We start from the raw sequence: 21,921 nt of genomic DNA, 5'->3' as shown, positions 1-21,921 counted from the left end.
GTTGTTTTTCTTTAAGCTGATTGATTGCAATAATGAATGGGGCCCAGAAATCAGCCGGAGCGGCGGCTCGAGGCCACCGCTGGATTTAAAGTCCTGGTTGGCTTCAAACCCTCTCCACTATTTTAGCTTTCATTGGTAAAATACACAGAAAACCAGCAGGATCTTATTTAGGGCCCTCCCAAGCCCAGATCCACCCTGAGATGCCAGTGCTGGAAGGAGCTGGTGCTTGCCAAGAGCTGTTTTATGAACTGTTGGCTTATTTATTGTTCCATGGTTTGTTGGAGAGAGAATCCATCTGGAGCCACGGCCCGTTCCACCACACGGTTCCTTGGCATCATGAGCCAGGTAAAGGCAGAACCTTCATCCAGGATTGATCCCCATTATGGATGGTTTTATTTTATTTTCAAGTCTGATCCACTTTTTGGAGGGACGGAGGGACATCCCAGTCTCCCAGTGCCCCGGGGTGGAGGTGTCCAGGCTGCATCCCACCAGCCAGGAGCCTGGAAGGGTTTTCTCTGCTTCCCAAGCATCTTGCAATGAGCTCATTTCAAAGAGAGATTTTCAGAGCAAATTGACAGCTGATGACTATGGGAAGATGTTTTCCAAAGGAGAAACAATTTACGATAATTAGAAATTTATAAAATGTCTTTAAACATGGTGGTAATGGGGATAAGAAAACACTTGCTGCAGTGTAATCAGTTATTAGCAGCTGATCATTTATCTCGATGGATAGTTGCTGCTGGTACAGGAGACACGTGATAAAAGGACTCTTGATTAACTAATTTGAATATCTTTTGAGAACAAATTCTGAGTTCTCTTTTTTCTCCATTGTAATGGATCCGTACATCTGCGAGATAAACACGGAATGAATATGGAAATGGATATTATTGTGGGAGTGCAGCCCTCGAACACCACTGCTGCCATCCCAGCCCTGGCCCTGGGAAGCTGCCTGGGGTGGATCTCATAGGGAAGGGGCTTTAAAGAATCTGGGAGGAGCTGAGGCTGTGGGATGCAGGAGAAGCCTGGTGGGGGATTTGCCAGGATGTGGGGTCTGGAGGGGCAGGACCAGGCTGGGCCCTTCCATCAGCTCCTCTTTGGCCTCTGGAAGGAGCAGGATGGCAAAACTCTGGAGCTGCCTGTGAGCACCAGGAGAACACAAGAGCATGTGATAGCATCCCTTGATAGATGGGTTTTTTAAACACACAGCCAGTTCCTGCCTCCCCTGGAATGGGAATCTGATGCAGGTCTCAAATCTCTGCCCTCTGTGAGATCCCATTACAGCTCCTCTGATAATGCTCTGTAAACCCCGATTCCATTTTAGATGCTGAAACCTCACTCCCAGCATCTGTGCCCTGGACCAGTGGTGGCCCTGGGATGGGTCCTGGGGTAACCAGTGGCACCAGTGGGGACCAATCCCTGCTCCCTCTGCTGCTGTGCCGTTTGCTGTATGCCCACGGGTGCTGGGGGTTAAAGATGTGGCTGGAGCAGTTGGAAAAGCACAACAAGCTTGTATTCCTCTTTTCTGGCACAGCAGGCAAAGGGAGGAGATGGCTGCTGGTGGGGGTTCAGGGGGATGTGCTCCCAGTCCCTCTTGGTTTCCCTGGCAGCTCCCAGCCCTCCATGCCCTCGCCGCGTTCCGGAGCGGCTCCTGCTGCCTGCGAGTTATTCATCGTCCTCAGCCACTAATGGACTCCATTCAACTGCTTCTCCCTCGTCCCCCCCCCAGTGTGATTCATGTAGTGGCTGGAAGCAGATTCCTTTTGGCAGTGAGAGTCCCAGATATTTTATATTTACGCATCATTTTCTTCCCGGGATCTCAATTTTTCCCTTCTCTCCCCTTTCTCCTTTCATCTCCATCCCTGCTCAGATGGGGTCGTGGCTCTGGCTCCATCACCCCCCATCCCCTCCCCACATGCTGCTGAGGGTGGGGTGTGCTGGGGGGTGCTGGGGGGTGCTGGATTCATCCCCTCCTGCAGGAATGGAAAGGGGATGCTCGGAGGTGTTGGCGCTGCTCTTTCTCAGCTGTATTTACTGCAGCGAGGAGCAAAGTCCACATAGCTGTGGATGCAGTTTACAGGTAATTAAACTCAGCTTCGTGGGGATTTAAACATTAATATTGATGCTAAAGTTTTTAATAAAATATAGGGAAAGAGAGAAAGAGGTATTGATTCCTATAGGCTTTTTATTTTTTCTTTCCTCTGGCTTCATTGTCACAGGGAATGTGCTGATGTGTTGGTGAGCATGAAATTCAGGTGTCCTGTGCTGGCACGGGGTCTGCAGATGGGGACAGATGTGATTCCAGAAGGACAAACTGGGAAAGACTTAGGAAAATGCCTTTGGGAGTCATCCATGTGGTGAGGCTGTTCCTGCCCCAGCCTTCCTCTGTGGTAGGCACAGGCTTGGGGACAGCATCCATTTCTTGGGAACGGCGCTGAGCCTCCAAGGTTTCTGTGTCTGCTTCTGCATCCTCTGTGTTGCTCTCTGCTGGCTCAGGACACTACCCTTCAACCACCGCACTGTCTGTGTGTCTGGGCTCATTCCAGCATCATTCCCATTCCCACTGTAGCCTTGGGGGGGGTCCCTGAGAGCCCCCAGCCCTGTGGTGCCACCGTGGTCATCCAACCCCTCCGCAGCCGTTCCTGCGCCGCACCAGAGGCCGTTAAAAAGATGCTGACGGCCGTTTTTCACTCCCTGCTTCTCTGTATACACACAGGACCCGGCTTTATCTGCTTTCTCGCCAATATTTTTTTATATAACAGTGAAATATTTATATTGTCCAATAAAAGGCAGTAACTTGCAATCTCACACAAATTCATCGGAGACCAGGAGCTTCGTTGTCTGAATTTTCCACCCGGCAGTGACCCCTGGTAATTGGCTCCATACATCTTTGGCATCAGGGATTTACATACAGGGGAGGGGGTGATGGATGGCCAGGGTCACCTCCCTGGCCTGTGGCCTGGCTGGCAGGGGAGGCTGCTGGCCCCCTGTGCCAGGGTCCTGCCCCACATCCCTAGGTGGGTTTTGGTGATGCCAGGGAGGAAAGAGCCAAATCCCTCGTGATTCAGGGACCCACAGCTTGAATCCCCACGGTGCTGAGGTGTAAGGTTGGTTTCATGGGAGTTTTGAGGTTTTGCTGCAACATGAAAATGGAGCAAACTGCAAGTCCTGCAGGCCAGGACCAGCTGCTGATAAAGAGGGAGGCGGCTCCTTCTACCACAAACCAAATTTGCCCCAAAAATGCCCATTTTGGAAGCAGGATGGGATTGAATCACCAGCAACCAGAGCCTGGGGCACAGCTGAGCCTCAGGCAGGCACCTCCTGACCTCAGCCAGCAGCACCTCAGCCCCCAATTTATCAAAAAGCAATTAATGACCACCCCCCTGCCCAGGTTTTATGGTGTCTGTCTCTTCCCCCTGACTGCAGGGCAGTAATTAGAGTCTGTCTAATGAGGTTTCCATAGCGGGAATACATCCTCTTGCCATATCTCCCCACCAGACAAAGATTTTGCCACAGTTTATGGTGCCAATCTAAATTTTTTCCGGCTGTTTTTACCCCGTACAAGCTGGATAAGGACCAGGACATCCCCTGGGCTGTGAAATTTACCAGGCAGCACCCAAGAGATCTCTTCCCACCGCATCCACCCCATCATTTCGATTCGATTTTGGCTTTTTTTTCCTACATTCCACCAAAATTAAAAAGCCATCTATATCTTAAAAACCTTATTTATGAACACTTAAGCGTAAGTAAGTCATCTTTGGACGGCTTCCCTCCTTGCTGATGGATGGAATCTGGCACCGAGGTGGACCGGGAGGGAAATCTGGCAATACAATATGCTGTGCTTGACTATTTTGACACTCGGAGTGCGATGTTTTTTTTACAGTTACTGATGAGCTTATGGCACTGCTCCTTTTGGAGAAGCGAGGAGGAGGCTGGGGCTGAGAATATTGATTAGCAAGCTCCTGATTATCTCAACAGCCCTCTCGGCTTGCCTTTTCTTTTGCGGGGAATACAGAATTCCTTCAATTATTCATGTGAACCCCCTTGTCGATACTGCCAGCACGACACCGAGCAAAACTGGTCTGGGGGAATTCTATTCCTCAAATTCCAACTCCAGCCCTCCTAAACCCCCTTGATTTTATTTCCCCCTCCCTATTTTTCTTGTTGTTTTTGTCCACCTTTTGGTTTTGTTTTGTTCTAGAAGAAGCTTCGTGGTGCTGGCAGGGTGGTGGGGGGGAAAGCGCAGAGTCTCATAAACATTTAATTGAACTCAGTTGGGAATTTAGGAAAAAATGTACCTGAGGTTCAGGAGATCTGCTGTTAGGGAATTAACTCGGCAGGACAGCGGATTTTCCTCCCCAGCAAGGAGATTTTTGGGAGCTGTAGATGTGAGTGACTAACAAAAGGGAAGTTAACTGGCCACAAAGGCAAATATTAGCCCCTAACCTTGAGGTTTGGGGGATTTCTGGCTCTTGCCAGCTCTGTTGGGTGGGCAGAGCTGGAGGAAAGGGGCTGCTTGGGGGGGTGCAGCATCCTGCTGGATGCAGTATCCACCTGGATGCATCCCAGCAGCGCGGGAGGGAATTTTGGGTTTCGAGGCGTTTATAAAAAGCAAACGTTGAGCGCTTGGCGCGGAGCTGCTGGCACCCAGCTCGCAGCCCAGATGGGGGGAGATGGGTTGTTTGTTAGAAAAAATGAATTAAAAAAAGATGAGAAGGGGGGGGGGGGAGAAAAAAAAGAGCAACTCTAAAATAGCTTTTCTTGGAGGCTGTGTGGGGTGGGGTGTTTCTACCAGCCTGGCTGGGTGGGAGGGAAAACTGGCAGCGTTATGGGAATGCTCAGAGGAGAGCTGGGCAACAGGGGCAGGACCTGCCCTCGCCCCCCACGGTCCTGGGGGTGATCCCAGGCCTTTGCCACCCTGTTGGCTCTTGGGGGGTTGAAATGGGGAGAGGGGAGAGCCCTGGGAGGGACAGACTGGACAGAGCTTCCAGGCAGGACAAGGAGCCACCAGTGCTGGGAGATGCCAGGGTGTGGCTTGGAGATGCCATGACATTTTCAGGGGTTGCCAAAGCATGACCAGGAAGCACAGAGACCTAGCCAGGAGGTGCCATGGCTGGGAAATGCCTCGATGTAACCAGGAAGGAGAAGTGCTGTGGTATGGCCAGGAGGGGCCATGGCACATCCAGGATCCCAGGATGTGGTTGTGGAGGGGGATCTGAGGAGAAGCTGAGCCACTGGGGTGAGACAACACGGTCCCAGCCCACCATGCTGCCAGGAAAGGCTTCTCCATCCTGCCCCAGGTGCTCCACATCCACGTGAGCCTTGGCTTTGGTCCCTGATGCTGGTGAGAGTCTCATGGCACTTCAGGACACCTCTTTCCTCCCTGGCAATTCCGTGTTTTCTTCAGGGGCTGCTTCCCCTGCTCCTTAATGCGCTTGGATGGAAACCCCTGGAGAGCTGCTGGTGTTCTGAGCTCGCCAGCAGTGACACATTAGGCTCTGTCATCTGCTGAGCATTACCTGGTTTTAAATCTGTCTCTTTGGAGCTACGGAACTGCATAGGAAAATATTAAAGTAAACAATAAGTGGATTTACACAAATGTGGCTGATTTCCATATTTTTCATCACTTCATTTTATTACTGGGTTTACTGATATGCTCATTTATTTATAGAGCAATCCAGTATTGATTCATTCCGATGCACTGTGCATAAACACATAAAAGAGAGTGATAACAATAGGAATACATTTTCAGTCTTTTAAATACTGCATTTTTTCCAATAGTCTTCATTAGATCTGCTCCAGGAATGTGAGCAATGTCCTTCGGGAAGCCCAGCCGGCCCCTCCGCCCAAGTGGCTCCGGATTTATGGGGATGTCAGGGAGAACAGGATGCAATTCCCAGCTCAGCAGCAGCTGCTTCCCCAGCTCTGCCACCTTCCTCCCCCCAGGGAGTTTTTCCCCAGGAGATTTTGGGGGGTGTTTATTCCAGAAGGTGGGTTCTGCTGCCTTTTGGTGCCAGGCAATGCAGGGTGGGCACCAGTGAGGTGCTGCTGCTCCTGGAGCCAGGCTTAAGGGGGCTCAGGACTCTGTTCTTCTCCTTTCCCCCCACTTTTCCCTTCCCTTTTTTCCTTCCCTTTTTCCACATCCTTTTCCCCTATCATTTTTCCCCTTTCCTTTAATCCTTCTCTATTTTCCTTTTCAAATATTTTTCCTTTTTCCTCCTTTTCATGTTTTTCTTATCTCCTCTCTTTTCTCTCTTTATGCTTTTCCCTCTTTTCCGTTTCTTCTCTCTTTTTCTTTTTCCCCTCTTTTCCTGTCTTTGTCCCTTATTTCCTCCCTTTTCACTTTTCCCACTTTTACCTTTTTCTCTCTTTTCCCCCTTTTTTCCCTTTCCCCCTCTCTTTTTTTCCTTTTTTCTCTTTTTCCTCTTTTCCCCTCTTTTTCAAATTTTTGAAAACCTGCACCACTCCCATCCCATATATTTCCCCCTCCAACCCCACTTTTCTTCTTTCCCCAGGAATATTAATCAGGGAGAGCCGAGTGCATCACCCCATAAACTCAGGGTGATGGATGGCAAACATTCCCCCTCTGCCTCTTCCTCTAAATGGGAGGGAAAAAAGGAGAAAAGGATCATTTTAAAATATTAACCTGGAGGGGTGTGAATGTTCTTGTTGGGCCCTTTCTCTCTCCTGTTCCTGAACACAACTCCTAAATATTTATGCTCTTTCACAATTTTTTCCCCTCGAGGAAGGAGCAGCAGGACCAGAAGAAGAAATTGTAACCACAGAGGATAAACCCAGCTTTTATTTTTCCCCCTTCTTCAACTAAAGGGCAGCTCTTTTCTCTCCCCAAAAGCAGTTTAATGGCAGCAGCTTGAGAGGGACAAAGTTTGAATATCCTTGTGCCGGAGAAAAGAGCAGAGCGAAAGCCCTGCTAATTACAAAAGTTGCTTTATGAAAGATAATTCAAAGCAATAATTTAGCAAACATAATCAAGTAGCGCAGATGGGGATTTTGATGAATAGTTTGCAACATGCAATTAGCAGCTCTTGCAGTTACATATCATTAACCCTCAGAGCACAAAAATTATTTTCTCATTATTAGATGAAAAGGTAAAATTAAGCTGACTAGACAGTAAAGGAACAAACTACAATTAATTACCTTCATTTATTACAGTCATTATTTTAAACTTATTTTTTTTTACTCTGATAGATAGATGAAAACATCTAAATTAAAAGTTTTGTTCTGCTAAGTGGGAGGTGAAACTTTGCAATCCTTGGGGTGCAGGGCCAGCCTGGCTGCATCCCAAAGCTGGGGATCAGTGGGAACCCCCTCATCCCCTCCATCATCCATGCCAGGGATGCAGAGCCTGAGCATCCCTGCCTGTATCCTACACCAGCCTGGCCCACTGCTATCAGCCACACAGGGAATTTTGCCTATTTTTGCAGGAAAATGTTTTTCCACAAGCATAACTTTCCAGGAAAATAGTTTTCATGGAAAATAATTACAGGGGACTTGCAAGAAATCCTTGCTGGGAATTAACCTGCCCAGGTGGCACCTTCTCCTGGTGGTGGTCAGAAATCAGCCTGTTCCTCGTTGGATTGGATGCTGAAAACTTTGATTTTGAGATTTGTGGTGGTGGCAGATGGTTCAGAGCTGCCAACTGTCAGCAAATGCACTAAAAAAATAAATTCAGGGAAAAAGAATGGAGGGGGGGAAAAAAAGAAGGAAAGAATCAGCTTGAACAGTCAGTGAAAAATCATAGATTAAGTTATGGTGGGGAGGATGGATAAGCTTGAAATATTTTCCCTGTTGCTGCTGTGGGTGCTGAGCCCAAGAAATCCAGTGGTGCACAGGAAGGAAAGAGCTTGGGCACCTTCTCCTGGAGCCAGCAAGGCCAGGATGATATGGGAAAGAAAGAGGGGAAAAATAACATAATCAACTGAGTATTCTCTGTCTCTGCTCTCAAGAACTTTGCCAAAACATCACTGAACTTGTCAGGCAATATTACAACAAAATTAAGAACCAGCAGCAATTTTCTCCCATTTGGGATCCCACGCTTTAGAAAGTAAATTATTAATGCATTTTTTTTCCTCTGTTAAGCAGTTATTTGCAGCAGTCTTGGTGTATTTCTCATTAGAAATAACATCATCTAAAGAACTTCTATTGATTCTTCTTTTTCCCCCCCTTTTTTTTTTAATCTCCGAATCATGGACGTGAACAACATATTTCTGTGATGTTCCCTTTAACTAGAATTCTCAGGCTTTATTTTTATATTATTGATCTTTTTGGCCTTGTGAAAATCTTGGGAGCTGCTCCTGCCTTTGGAGGAATGGTGGGGGGGTGTGCTGTGGGGTTTGGGTGGGTGTGCAGTGGGTTTATGGGGGGTGTGATGGGTCTGTGTGTGTTTGATGGGGCTGTGGATGTGTGTGAGGGGTTTGTGTGTGTCTGTGATGGATCTGTGGGAGTGTGGGATGAATCTGTGGGTGCACCATGGCTCTGTGCACACTTTTGGTGGATTTAAGGAATCTGTTGGACACAGAGGCACCAGAGGACCCTAGTACATGTCTGGTTCCTCGTGGTGGTCCAGCCCCATCCCCCAGAGCTCTCCCAGGACAGTGGCTCCTTCCCAAACTCCCCCTCCTTACCACCCTCTCTTTTTCCCAACTTCTTTACACATCAGCAAAAAAACCACCCAAGGAAAACAGCGAAGCCTTGAATTAATTTTTTTCATCACTTTTTACTTCAACATTTGGGGTCTCTGTTGCCGCTTTCTCCCCCGACAGCTGTTCCTCGAGGCTGAAAAAGAGCTCATTTGTGGTTTACTGCCACCAGTATTTAGATGGAAATAACCCACTACTTATCCTGCACTTGATCTGGTGGATGCAAGAATAAACTCTCCGCAGATCCCGCGCCTCTGGAGCGGGGATGCTCAGACGCTCCGAGCGCCGGGGGAGTTTTACCATTTTGTCACTCAATTATAATAATATTTCTGCTTCCAAATGTTTAAAAAGTTGGCTTCGGAAGGTATAATCATGGCACAGAGGCCAGCCTGACAATAGTAATTAATTAGGCTATTACGCATTCTGCAGTGATAATTGCTTTGCTGGAAAGTCACCAGCCATGAAAAGGACCCGGCGCGGAAATGTAATTTATCAGACGGCGGCGATCCCGTGCCGCGCCTCACCTTGAGCCCACGGATGCTGTGAAGGGAGATGGAAAGGGGAAAAAATGGGAATTAGGAGTGCCTGGGTGTTTAATGCACAGGCAGAGCTCACTCAGAGCGGGCACTGAGGGCTCTGCAGGTGGGCAGTGGGTTTGTGTCACTCAGGGGCGTCGTGGTGATGGGGAGATGCGAGCGATGCCATCCTGAACTGAACCCAGGCTGCTTCCAGGGACACTCAGCTCCCCCATTTTTAGCCATTTCCTCCCCTTTTCAGCACGTTTTCAGTTGTTGTCATCTTGGATGTGGATGCAGGGTTTGGTTCTGCGTCAAGAAAGTGAGAATTTAGGTGTTTTAGTTATAAGATCTTGATTTTAGGGCTGATGTGGGCTTTTCCCAGGTGTTTATTCGGCTCTGTATGAGGAATTACAGCAGTTTCAGTGGTGGGTGAGCCATCCTTGTGTGGGACTCAGAGCTGCTCCAGCAGGAATCTCCCCTTGGCATTTGAGTAAATTATCCCCCATCTGGAAAAGATCACTGAAAATGTTAAATATCTTTTTTGTGCTGACATTTCCTCCAAGTTTAGTGGGACTCTGGAAGAGCTGAGTGGGTGTCTGGCTCACCATGTGCCAGTTACCCACACTGGTGGTGCCCTGGCACCACTGGAATGTGCTGGAGCCCAGCGTAGGGGATGCTGCAGGTTCCTTCCCACCCCACCATGGGGGTCCTCAGACCTCCACAGGGATTGCTGAGGAGAGGGAAATGTTCCCCTTGGAAAATGCTTTGTCTCTGCAATGTGACTTGAGGAAGGAAATGCAGTGCAAACAGCTGGGTTTGGAGTCTGGGCCAGCTCTTTGCCCCTGGCATGGATTAGGGGTGCACAGGGACAGGCACAGGTGATGGAAAGGGAATGGAGCTGGATCTTTGCTCTGCACCCTTTGGCTGCTGCCAGCTCGGGTGAGATGCAGCTCTTCAGAGCAGCTGGGGCAGGTCCAAGCATCCCCATGGCCTTGTGTCTGCTCCTGCTCCCCTCCTGTGCATTCCAAAGGGTTTGGGAATGGGGAGGTCACACAGGGCTGATGCCACGAGCAGCCCAGCACCGCTGTGTCCCCACATCCCCACAAATCCCCCACCGGCAGATTCAGCAGGCACAGCTCTGTCCTGCTCCAGCACACGGGCAGTGCTGGCTCCTGGCTGCCTCCTCCCTCCTTTCCCCTCTTCACTATTATTATTTTAAAGCACCCTGAAGCCAAGCATTTTTGCAGAACGCTGAAGAAAAGCCCCCAAATTCCTCCTCTGCTGGAGCCGCGGTGCTGAGAAAGTAGGTTTGTGTACGAGCTGCTATAAAAAGCCCAGCTTATACAATTTTAACAATAGAAAAATGATCTTTGTGCTCCAGTGCCTGCGAGCTCCGGAGGAGAAGGCGGCTTGCTCAGGTGGCTGCTGGATTACAAATGAGCCGTTTGCTTTGGGTTGGAATGACAAGCGATGGCAATCCGGGCTGGTGGGGTGAGCCAGGAGCTCTGCTGGCACAGAGGAGGGGAAAATGCTCTGGTGTGGGAGCTGCCACCAGACTGAGGCCCAAAGTTCAGGCTTTGTTTCATAATTAGCCCATTGGTGGCTTAAGAGCAATTTAATTGGTTATTTCCCTGTCATAACAGTGTGTCCGCTGGGTGCTGGGTGGGCACTTCTTCTTCCGTCACTGGCTGGTGTGAGTGCCCAGTTTGGCTCTTTCCAGCTGGGAATGGGTCACTTCCATCCCTGATGCCTGTGCCCTCATGTCCCTCTGCTGCCCCATCCCATCCACTCCAGGCAGGGCTGGATGTGAGGGGTAACCAAGGGGACCTGGTGGGCAGCAGCCCCTGCCCCGAGGTGTCATTATGCTTTGAAAAATTAAAGGGAGTAAATGATTCATGCTCATAAATGTTGGATGGGAACACACAGCAGATTAACGTTGTTGGGTTATTGGGATGAGGCTGAGTGTCACCAGCACCCCTGTACCCCAACGGCCAAGGGGGACAGGGACAGGAGGACGTGTCCCACTCCTGGTGTGAGCATCACCTCGCCCCCAGCACCACGCTGGGAGGGCGGCTGGGGAAGGCCGAGCGCCGGATCGGGCCCGGCGGGCACAACAACGGGCTGGCTTCTTTATTTCTTATTTAAGAGCCGACATTAAATTATAATTTTCATTTACTCAGAGCGCATCAATGATTTAGGGCGACGTGACACGGCAGCGGCACGAGGAGTTTAGCCACAGGCAGCGAGCGGCTGCGCGGGGCATGGAGCGGGCGCGGAGCCGTGTGCCGGCTGCGGTGGCACCGATCCCGCCGGCTCGGCCCGTCCCTCCCTCCAGGCCCATCCCTGACCCCTTCATCCCTCTCCCCGCAGGTGATTGCACTTAGTAAGAGAAGCAAGGAGGCTGAGACGGCTTTCCTGAGCGTTTACAAGCAATTGCTCCGAGCTCCAGGTAAGCAGCGCGGTGGCGACCTGGCTGCCTAACGAGTCGCGTGCCGGTGCCTGGAGGAGCCAGCGAGGACCGTGGCACCGTCCCCGGCACGGCGGGCACCATCCGTGGCACAGCTGGCACCATCCCTGGCACGGCTGGCAGCGTCCCCAGCACGGCGGGCACTGTCCCCAGCACGGCTGGCACCGTCCCTGGCACGGCTGGCGTCGCCGACCGCGGCCGGCGCATGGTGCTCTGGAGATCCCAGCCGAAGAGTGGAGAGGAAGCAGCTTTTGCCATCGCTGTGTTTCAGCCCCTGAGCCAAATGCATCTTGACATTAGGAAAGGAATACATTTGCTCAGCCCGTGTAGTAACACTGCAGCTATTCCCACTTGTCTGTTTGACGGTAAGTTGACCGAAACGGCCGAGCGCCGGCTCGCAGCACGAGCCACGGGGACATCCTTCCTCTGTCACCCAGTGGTCGGGGCGCCGCGCCCTCCTGGGAGGGGGAAACTGAGGCACGGGGCAGCCCTGAGGTTTGTGTTGGCAGAGCTGGTCCTAGGGACGGGTGAGGGGCTGGGAGCCCCCTCCTGCTGCTCCCCACTTTGGGGGATTTCACGTGCGCCAGGCACGGAGCGTCCCCCGGCACGTCGGGGACTGAGAGCTGCAAACGGCTGAAAATGTGCGGAAAGGCTCCTGCAGGGCCACTAATTCATTTTCCAGACATTTAGGAATAACAAAATGTTTTAATGATTTCTTAGGGGAATTAGGGAGACATATTTTTGTCCTCATTAAATTTTCTCCTGTGCTACGAGAACCAAATGTCAGCTCGGTTTGCAGAACCCAGTTATCTTCCCTCCCCACCTCCCCGCGCTCACCCGCCGGCTCCTCCCGCCTGCACACGCCTGCACATGGATGCACACACATGCACCCCCCAAAACTGCTTCCCTACACTCCTCCTTCTCCTCTCTCTGCTTTCCACAGCATCTCTTGCTCCTCTCCTGCACCCCAAATCCTCCCTCCCACGGTTCATCCCCGTCTGCTCCGTGTCCACATGTCTCTCGGCAGGCAAACTCTTTGTGGAATACTTTCCAAGCGCCACATAAGTCCTGATTCGACATTTTTTGCTTTGAATGGCTGCTGTCAACACAAATCTCTGGCAGAGACTGTAACGGAGCCTGATTGCTCAGCAAGTATTTTGATAAGTGAGCTGGCTGTGTGTCTGTAATTACGGGAGAAAACCGTAAATCTTTTGGATATTGTTCACACAGATGTGGCGTGAAGGGAAGGGGGGGAAGCAGTAAAATGTGTTAAAAGCATAATTAATGTCATTGTTGTTGGGGATGATTTGATTTAAGGCTGACTTTGACTCGTGGAGGGATTCGTAGGGCGCTGGTGGATGTGTTTGAGCAGGTTGGGATGGGGTGGCAGAGGTGAGGCCATGGTGGTGGAGAGGTCACAACACTGTGGAGGTGCTGTGGGTGTCCCATGGGTGCACCACGGGTGACCTGTGCTCCTCCTGGAGCCAGGCAGCAGCAGCATGGAACGTGGGCTGGGTAGAATGGCCCTGGCACCAGGATTAGCTGGTGATCCCCAGGGATACAGGTGCTCCTGCAGCTGTGTCTGCTCAGGAGGTGAGGAGCACTCAGAAGTGCCCCTGTCCCTGTTAGTGAGCATCCAGAGGAGGGCTGTGCAGAAGGGTCTGGAGGAGGAGCCATGTGAGGAGCAGCTGGGGGCACTTGGTTTGTTCAGTGGGGAAAAGAGGAGACTGAGGGGAGCCCTCATCCCAACCCACAGCATCCTCAGGAGGGGCAGTGCAGGGGCAGCTCCAATCTCTGCTCTCTGTGAGCAAGGACAGCACCTAGGGAACGGCTGGAGCTGTGTCAGGGAGGTTTAGGTTGGGAATCAGGGAAAAGTTCTCCCCAGAGAGTGCTGGGGCACTACCCAGACTCCCCAGGGGATGCCACAGCCCCGAGGCTGCCAGAGCTCTGGGAGCACTTGGACACTGCTCTCAGGGACAGCCTGGGATTGTTGGGCTGTCTGTGCAGGGCCAGGGGTTGGACTCCTGGATCCTTGTGGTCCCTTCCAGCTCAGGATATTTTGTGATTCCGTGATCCTGCTGCAGCACTGCCGGTGCCACTAAAGGATGGCCAATGACGCCAGCTAGTGGTGGCACTTATACTTGTATTTATTCATTAAATTATTATCTATATAAACTGCATCTGTAGTGGGTGAGGGTATGGAGTGACAGATCAGTGTGCCAGGGCAGGGACACGCTGTTTCCCAGGGGAGCTGCCTGCACCTTGGCCCCAGAGTGTGCAGTGCCCTCAGGTCCCGTTTAGGCGCACGTGTCCCTCGTGTCCCCTGTCACCCATCTGTGCTGCTGGCCAGTGTCAGGTCTAGCCTGTCCCAGTGGAAGATGTGATCCATGGAGCAAGGGACCACACCCCAAAATCTCACATGTGGTGGCAGAGCCAGCCCCACAACTGAGGATGGCATTTCCCAGTGGATGGGCAGTGTGGCATTAGCTCAGTGTAGTTATTCCAGCCAGGAATTTGGTGTCTGCACTGCCCTGGCTGTTGTAAAGGTTTGTTCTTCCCTTCCCAAAGCTCTGCTCCCACCATTTCATCCCAGGCTGGCAGCTCCAAACATGGAACAGCACACGGAGGCATCACCCAGCTGTATTTCACCAGCAGGGCTGCAGCTCATGGGAAGGAAAGTGCTGACCTGAGGAAAATCCCTGGTGCTTTATCACTCAGACCCATTTTTCCCATATTATTTCTCATCTTGGAGGCAGGAGGAGTTGCTGGTGTGGATGAAACAGGCCCTGTCCCAGCATTTATCTCCATGGAGGCAGCTCACAGGCTGGCTCAGAGCCTCCTGCCAGCACCCCCAGGGCTGGGGAGCACAGGGGGGATCCTGGCAGCCCCCGGAGTGCAGGGTTTAATTATCCATATCCTTATCTCCACTCACATAGTTATGGGTGTTATTAATGGCTGTGGGAGCATCCAGGCTGGCTGGGGCTGTGCTGCATCGCTGCCATCCCACACCCTTGGGTGGGGAACCAGCCTGGGGGATGCTGAGCTGAGTGAGAGACACCAGGAGCTAAAGGATGCCATGAGCATCCCCAGGAGGGTCCCAGCTGGAGCCAAGTCCCTGTTTCAGTGACAAAGCTGACAGCACTCAGCATCTGCCTCTGGATCCTCGTGGCCAGAATCCTGGCACAAATCTCTTATTCCATCCATTCATTTGTCGTGTCCAGCAGAAAGAAGGGATAATGATCCCTGTTGAGAGCACTCCTGGGGCTTTTGGTCTGGCAGTCACTAATCCTGGGGGGGAAGCTCTGGGGTGTGATGGTGTGGGATGGCAGGGCAGCAGTGGAGCAGACAGACTCCCCAGATCCCATTGGGAGGAGCACCTGCCTTGGCATTTCTTGTTTGCAAGGAGCATCCACATTGGCATGGACCAAATCTTGCATCTTCTGGGCAGGATCACCCCAAAGTCTTTGGTGCTTTGTTTGACCCCCAAATCCCATGGCATGGACTCCTTCATCCCACTTCCATCTCAGCCAAGGGCTTGCCAAGCAGCAGAGCTGCTCTCTGTCCCGTTCTGAGTAGAGGCAGCCAGTTGGAATTCTTTTCCACCACCCACCCTTATTATCTTTTACCCTTGGATGCCTGCCACGTGCCGTACGGTAGCATGCTCAACTTCCCTGTTTGCCTAACTTTTTGACCCTGGAGAATTCAAATCTATTTTCTTTCCTCTTCTTTTCCATGAAGAAACCCCCAAGAAAAAAAAAAAAAAAATCCCCCAAACCTACATTAACCTGGCTCAATAGGAGGCATTTTCTTGAACTTATTAAAAAATCCAGACTTGTAAATTAATTTGTTCATGTTGTACAATGGCAGTGCAGATGGACTCATTAGCATGCACACAACAAATAATTATAGATGAATTTTTAGCTGGCCTGCTTAATGGGCTTGCTGGGTTAATTATGTCAATGTATAATTACATCAGCCCTGGGAGACATAATGGCACACCCCGCTGAGCAGACACTAGCTAATGATGGTGTAATGCTGACAGAGGGAAGACGGACGGCTCCGGATGCACCTGCTTACCTCGGCACAAACCTCCATTGTCTGTGCCCAAACTGGCCCTGCCAGGGCCACCGTGCCCTGGGAGGTGATGTCCCCATGCCCCCAGCCCGTCCCTCTGTGCCTCGGGGCTGGCAGTGAAAGGCAGGGATATTCCCGTGGCACCTGGAATGGCAACATGCCCCCATGGCTCCTAGAAAGGCAGGACTCAGGGGATGTCCCCATGGCACCTGGAGTGGCAGGACTTGGGAGGTGTCCCCATGGCACCTGGAATGGCAGGACTCAGGGGTGTCCCCATGGCACCTGGAATGGCAGGATGCCCCCATGGCTGCTAGAAAAGCAGGACTTGGCTTCTCCCTATGGCACCTGGAATGGCAGAATTCAGGATATCCCCACAGCTCCTGGAAAGGCAGGACCTGGTGTGTCCCCATGGCACCTGGAGTGGCAGGACTTGGGAGGTGTCCCCATGGCACCTGGAGTGGCAGGATGCCCCCATGGCTGCTAGAAAAGCAGGACTTGGCTTCTCCTTATGGCTCCTAGAAAGGCAGGACTCAGGAGGTGTCCCCATGGCACCTGGAAGGGAAGGTTCTGGCATGTCCCCACATCTCCTGGAATGGCAGAACTCGGGATATCCCCGCAGCTCCTGAAAAGGCAGGACCTGGCATGTCCCCATGGCTTTGGGAAAGGCAGGAGCCGGGGTGTCCCCACGGCACCGGGAGGTGGGAGAGGGCCTGTGGGGGGCCATCCTTGCTGCTCACCGCCCATCCCGCATCCCGCAGACCCTGCTCCTGTGCTGGAGGCTGCCCGGAGCCTGGAGGATCGGCTGCAGCAGCTCCAGCGCCTCGAGCCGGAGCCGCCGCCCCTGAAGGATCTCAGCCGGCCCTGGAAGAAGCACCCGGAGCTCGGCAGCACCAAAGGTACCGCCGGGCTGGGGAAGGGTGGCAGCCCTCGGTGCCGCCTCTGAGCATCCCTGGAATGCAGGGCGGGTCCCAGGGCCAGGAGCTGCCCCCTGGCCACCGCTGCTGTCCCCTCCGCAGCCGTGTGTGTGACTGTGTCCCCCCGCAGAGCGCAGGGAGGGGAAGTCGCCGGCGGCCGAGCTCCCGCTCCCCGGCCTCGACGGCAAAGCGCCCGGCCCAGAGCCCCCGCTGCAGAGAAATGAGGCAGACAAGCAAAAGTACGTGAGAGCCGGGAACGGGGCGGTTTTGGGGCGCTGTGAGGACACGCGGCTCTGTCCCCGCTCCTGCACGGGGGTGTCTGTCCATCCCCTTTGCTTCCCTTTGCTGTCCTGTTGGGAGCGGTCACATCACGCTCTGAAACCCGACACCAGACTCTCCCAGTGTCTGTTTGTCTGTCCATCCCCAGTCCCAGGTGGTTTTGGGGAAGCAGCAGGCACAGCCGGGACAGGTCCCTCCTGTTGTCCCCTTCCGCGGTAGCCGTGGCACGTGGCTTTGCTCGGACCTGGGTTGGATCCAGGTCGCTGTGTGAACCTCACGAGATGACCTTTTAATTCGGAGGCTCTGGTGCCTTCATTGTTATTCCTTAACACGCTGCACTGGGGAAACAAATGAAGAATCTTTAAACCCTAAATTGCAGATCTCTGCGAGTAAGTTCCTGGCAAGTGCAGGCTATAAATAATGCAGAATAACTTTCCCCTGATTGCTTCCCCCTCCTCCAGTTAATTACAGGTGGGGGTGGGCTGCCATGCCCCCCTCAGAGGGGTTTTAGCCTCAGGGATCAGGGACCATTTTCAACCCAAAGTGAATTTTCTTACACTTGGGGCAATAAACCTTAAACATGTTACCCTTTAACATTGAGGGGTAACACAGCTTGGACACATCCTGCTATCCACTGGTGGGTCTTTCCTGGCTTCAGTGAGTGATGGGGTAGAGGAGGGGACTCTTTGAGGGGTCTCTGTCTGATTTTGGGGGGCTGTGGGGTTGGCACGGCCGCGGTGCCCCTGGTACATCCCTGGTGCCCGTCTCTCGCAGGGGCCTGCAGGAAGCTCAGGTCACCTTGGCCGCTCGGCTGGGGGAGGCAGAGGAGAAGATCAAAGTGCTCCACGCAGGTAGTGGGGCCGGGACAGGGGCTGCTGACCATGCAGGGCCAAGCCTCCACCCCACAGCTCACCCTCCTCTTCCTCTTGCCAGCGCTGAAGGCCACCCAGACGGAGCTGCTGGAGCTGCGCTGTAAATACGACGAGGAAGCGGCGTCCAAGTAAGTTCCCAGAAGGGCTGGGTTGTGCTCAAAGCTGAGCTGAGCTGCTTTTGGCAGCACTGGGGCATCTCCGTGGTGCTACTTGAGGAGCTGAGATACTTCAAGCCACTGCAGGAACATCCTGAGCTGTGGTGTCACCAAAACTGCGGGGAAAACAGAAACTCTCTAACAAAATCTTTTAAGTGTTGGAGAGCCAAGGCATTATTTTATTCTGGCCAGGATGTGCAACAGAAATTGTTTCATCCACTCATGCCCAGGTTGTACAGGGAAAATCATTCAATCACACTTGCTTTTATATCAGACCTTTCATGTATTTGTGCATAAAAACCCCACAGAAATTCTCGTTCATTGGTCTCAAATGACACAATCCTTAGTTTTCCATTTCCTATTGGTTATTAATCCCTTCATCTTCCATGCTAATTGTGTCCTCATCCTTGGGTTCTCTTACCGATCTTTTCCCAGACCACGTGTCTCCAACCCACCAGGGGGGAAATGTGTGTAAATGTTCTCTTATCTCCTGTTTATCTTTTGGCTACTCCCAGTTCTTCCCCAGGAGTCTTTTGAAAAGAAACTTCAGTTCTCCTCCCACTGGGCAAAGGCGAGACCCTGATTAAAGTTACAAAAATATTTGGAAAGTTGTATAATTTCCAGCAGGGTGGTCCTTATTCCTCAGCCTCCTGCCCCTGTTCTGGGCTGTGTCTGTGCCCCCACACCCTCTGACACCTCTTGTTTTCTGTCTCAGGGCAGATGAAGTCGCCATGATCATGACCAACCTTGAAAAAGCCAACCAGGTGAGCCAGGAGCTGTCTTGGCAGGAGCTGGTGGGTTGGCCCTGCAGAGCCCGGGGTGCTGCATGCACCCCAAGCATCTGTGTGGCCTGGATGTGTGTCCCCAAAACTGACAAGGCAGGAGGATTGGGAATCCTTACAAAAGAGAGCTCAGGTTTCCTCCCCCTGGTGGGACCCCCTGTCCCATGTGTGGGGTCAAGGGTGTGTTTGGGTTTCTGCCAGGCTCCATTTGGTGCTGGAGCTGGCACTTGTCACCTCCAGCCTCTCACGGGTGTTTTAGGGCACAGCCCACACTGTTCCTGTGTTAGATTGCAGTGTAATTACTCTTGGTCCTGTCCACTCCTCTTAATTAGTTTTTTTTTTTATTCTGAAAATGTAGGTACAAATAAATGCATGTGGATAATAAAAGAAGTCTAAAGAACAATTTGTGTAAATAAAACCATCCTTTTGGGTGGGAAAAAATCATGTCCTGGAGATGGTCTGCAGCCAGTGCTGAAGGATTGGGATCAGGAACTGTGTTAGGACATGGGGACCTTAAATAAATGGAGGGAGCTTAAATATCTGGGCTGGGCTTAGGATGCTGGAGGTGGGAGTGGGATGCTCAGGAGAGGCAGAGATTTGGACAGATCCTGGACCCTGTGTGGGGTGGGATGAGCTGAAGTGCCTGGTGTGATTCCTGCTCTGTTCTCTTGCAGCGGGCGGAGGCGGCGCAGAGGGAAGTGGAGAGTTTGCGGGAGCAGCTGGCGGCCGTCAACAGCTCCCTGCGCCTGGCCTGCTGCTCCCCCACGGGCACCACGGGGGTGAGGGCATCCCTGGGGCCAGGAGCACCCCTGGGGGACAGGGACAGCCCTGGGGCCAGGGATAGCCCTGGGGCCAGGAGCATCCTTTGGGGCCGGCAGCATCTGTCACAGCCAGGAGCATCCCACTGCACTTGGGAGCACCCTGCTGGTGCAGGAGAACCTTTTTGTGTTTGGGAACAAGCCCAAAATGCCTGAGGAGTGTTTTCACCCTGAGGTGGTGGCACTAGTTGTGCCCTTCAGCCTCCCACAGAGAAGGGGACATGCACCCCCACAGTACTGAAATGCACCTGGGAGACCTTTAAGAGCAGAGGGAAGGTCTGTCCCTCCCCAGGGCTCTGTCACCAGTGTCCCCAATGCACTGGGCTGAGCCCTGCTTCCTATGGGGACACGTCCAATGGGAGGGGTGGCCCTTGTACCCACCTTGGGTGGCCGGGAGCTGACAGTGTCCCCTCTCCCAGCAGGACAAAGTGAACTATTCCATGTGCTCAGGGTCGAGGTTGGAGGCAGCTCTGGCTGCCAAGGACCGGGAGATCCTGCGGCTCCTGAAGGACGTCCAGCACCTCCAGAGCTCTCTGCAGGAGCTGGAGGAGTCCTCTGCCACCCAGATCGCCGAGCTGGAGGGACAGCTGGCCGCCAAGAACGAGGCCATCGAGGTGCGCCCGTGGGGGCTTGGGGCGTGCCAGGGGTGGGGGACATGGGTCTGGTCGTGCCGTGTGGCCACCAGGAGCTGGCTGCAAGGAGTCCCCTCCTCTGCTCCACAGAGGCTGGAGGAGAAGCTGCAGGCACAGGCTGACTACGAGGAGATCAAAACAGAGCTGAGGTATGGCTTGACTGGCACCCATGGCTGCCTTGCCAGTGTCCTGGCACCCATGGCACGCTCCCACAGCTGTGACACGGTCACCATGTCACCCCCTTGTCTCCCTCCCAGCATCCTGAAGGCGATGAAGGTGGCCTCTGCTGGCTGCAGCCTGCCCCAGGCAAGTGCCGTGGCGCGTCCTGAGGCGCTGGCCGGGCTGTGCCAGCCCTGCCGACGGTGCCTCCGCCGCCTGTCCCCATCTCGGCTTGGCTCCTTGCAGAGCATCTCGAAGGCAGAGGAGGCCCTGCTGCTGGGGAAGGAGGCTTTCTATCCCTCCCAGAAGTACCTGCTGGAGAAGCCCAGCCTGCTGGCCAGCACTGGTAGGGACCTAAGATTCTGTGGCATCCTGCTGGGAATATCCACGGGAATGTGGGTGGCCTGACTGTGGTGGGGTGGGATGTCACCTGGGGAAACTGAGGCAAGAGCTGTTTGGCTGCAGGGCTGTGCCTGAGCCGTGGCCAGGGGGGCTCTAGTGTGTCTCCCTCTCTCTCCTTCATCTCTAGAGGAGGATCACTCCGAAGACGAGTCAGGGAAGGATCCTCTGGGCATGGAGCAGCCGTACCCATCCCCCCACCACGCCCCGGCTGATGACCCCACGTCCCCCACTCCCCTCCCGCCGCTGCCTGGCCCCGGCGCGGCCCCTGACGGTCCCCGGACTTTCTCTCTGTCCCCCTTCCCGGGGGGCGAGCGGCTTTCAGGGGATCCCAAGGCCCCCCACCTGCCTCTGCCCAGCTACAAGAGCGAGAGCAGCAGCGGGGCACCGCCCTTCCCCTCCTCCTTCTTCGGGGCCAAAAGCAGCACCGTGCACCCCGTCCCCGTGCCGGCCACCAGTGCCACCAGCCCGCCCGGCGAGCCCTCCGAGGGCAGCGCCGGCAGCTCCACCGAGGAGGAGCAGCTGGACACGGCCGAAATCGCCTTCCAGGTGAAGGAGCAGCTGCTGAAGCACAACATTGGGCAGAGGGTCTTCGGGCACTACGTGCTGGGGCTGTCACAGGGCTCTGTCAGCGAGATCCTGGCGCGGCCCAAGCCCTGGCACAAGCTGACGGTGAAGGGCAAGGAGCCGTTCATCAAGATGAAGCAGTTCCTCTCCGACGAGCAGAACGTGCTGGCCCTGAGGACTATCCAGGTGCGCCAGAGAGGTGAGTGGTTGGGGTGGCCCTGGCCAATGAGTCCTGTCCCCCTCCCAGTGCACCCCAGTTCACCCTGGCAGCACCCTGGGGTATCCCATGCTGTGGCAGGGGGGCTCACCAGACCCTGATGTGCTGGGTACTGGTCCCAGCAGTGGCACCCCAGGATTTTCCTGCTGGGATGGAGCTGGCTGCCGGGTGGGATGAGCCCTGGCAAATGGCAGCAATTAACAACAACCCATGGCTGTGGAACTGCATCCCCGGACGTGCTTTACTCATTTATTCTGACAAGTGCCATTTAATTATTCATTAGGCTGTTCTGTGCTGTATGAATCAATGTGCTCGGGAATATTTCATTAAAATAATGAAGTTTTAGTGCTGCGGAACCTTGGCGCGGTGTTGGCACCGCTGTGGTATGGTGACTCCCATCTCTGGGGGCAG

General features: G+C 53.4%; 1 protein-coding gene across 4 annotated transcripts in view; it reads left to right on the top strand.

Moving 5' to 3' along the window:
- Positions 1 to 21,921, top strand: part of CUX2 (cut like homeobox 2) — a 62,799-nt gene that overhangs the window by 33,812 nt on the left and 7,066 nt on the right. For 3 of the 4 annotated variants that reach the window (XM_050980607.1, XM_050980608.1, XM_050980610.1), the window contains exons 2-12: positions 11,546 to 11,624; positions 16,475 to 16,612; positions 16,761 to 16,869; positions 17,684 to 17,760; positions 17,843 to 17,909; positions 18,652 to 18,700; positions 19,393 to 19,497; positions 19,959 to 20,150; positions 20,259 to 20,317; positions 20,426 to 20,673; positions 20,857 to 21,492. In XM_050980607.1, the coding sequence (XP_050836564.1) occupies positions 11,546 to 11,624; positions 16,475 to 16,612; positions 16,761 to 16,869; positions 17,684 to 17,760; positions 17,843 to 17,909; positions 18,652 to 18,700; positions 19,393 to 19,497; positions 19,959 to 20,150; positions 20,259 to 20,317; positions 20,426 to 20,673; positions 20,857 to 21,492 (1,759 nt within the window). Of the gene's footprint in view, positions 1 to 11,545; positions 11,625 to 16,474; positions 16,613 to 16,760; positions 16,870 to 17,683; positions 17,761 to 17,842; positions 17,910 to 18,651; positions 18,701 to 19,392; positions 19,498 to 19,955; positions 20,151 to 20,258; positions 20,318 to 20,425; positions 20,674 to 20,856; positions 21,493 to 21,921 lie in introns of all 4 variants that reach the window. The other variant, XM_050980609.1, reaches the window with a different exon arrangement.

This window comes from Serinus canaria, chromosome 15 (genome assembly GCF_022539315.1).
Source record: "Serinus canaria isolate serCan28SL12 chromosome 15, serCan2020, whole genome shotgun sequence".
Classification (NCBI taxonomy): Eukaryota; Metazoa; Chordata; class Aves; order Passeriformes; family Fringillidae; genus Serinus; species Serinus canaria.
This window is presented reverse-complemented; position numbering and strand designations above follow the sequence as displayed.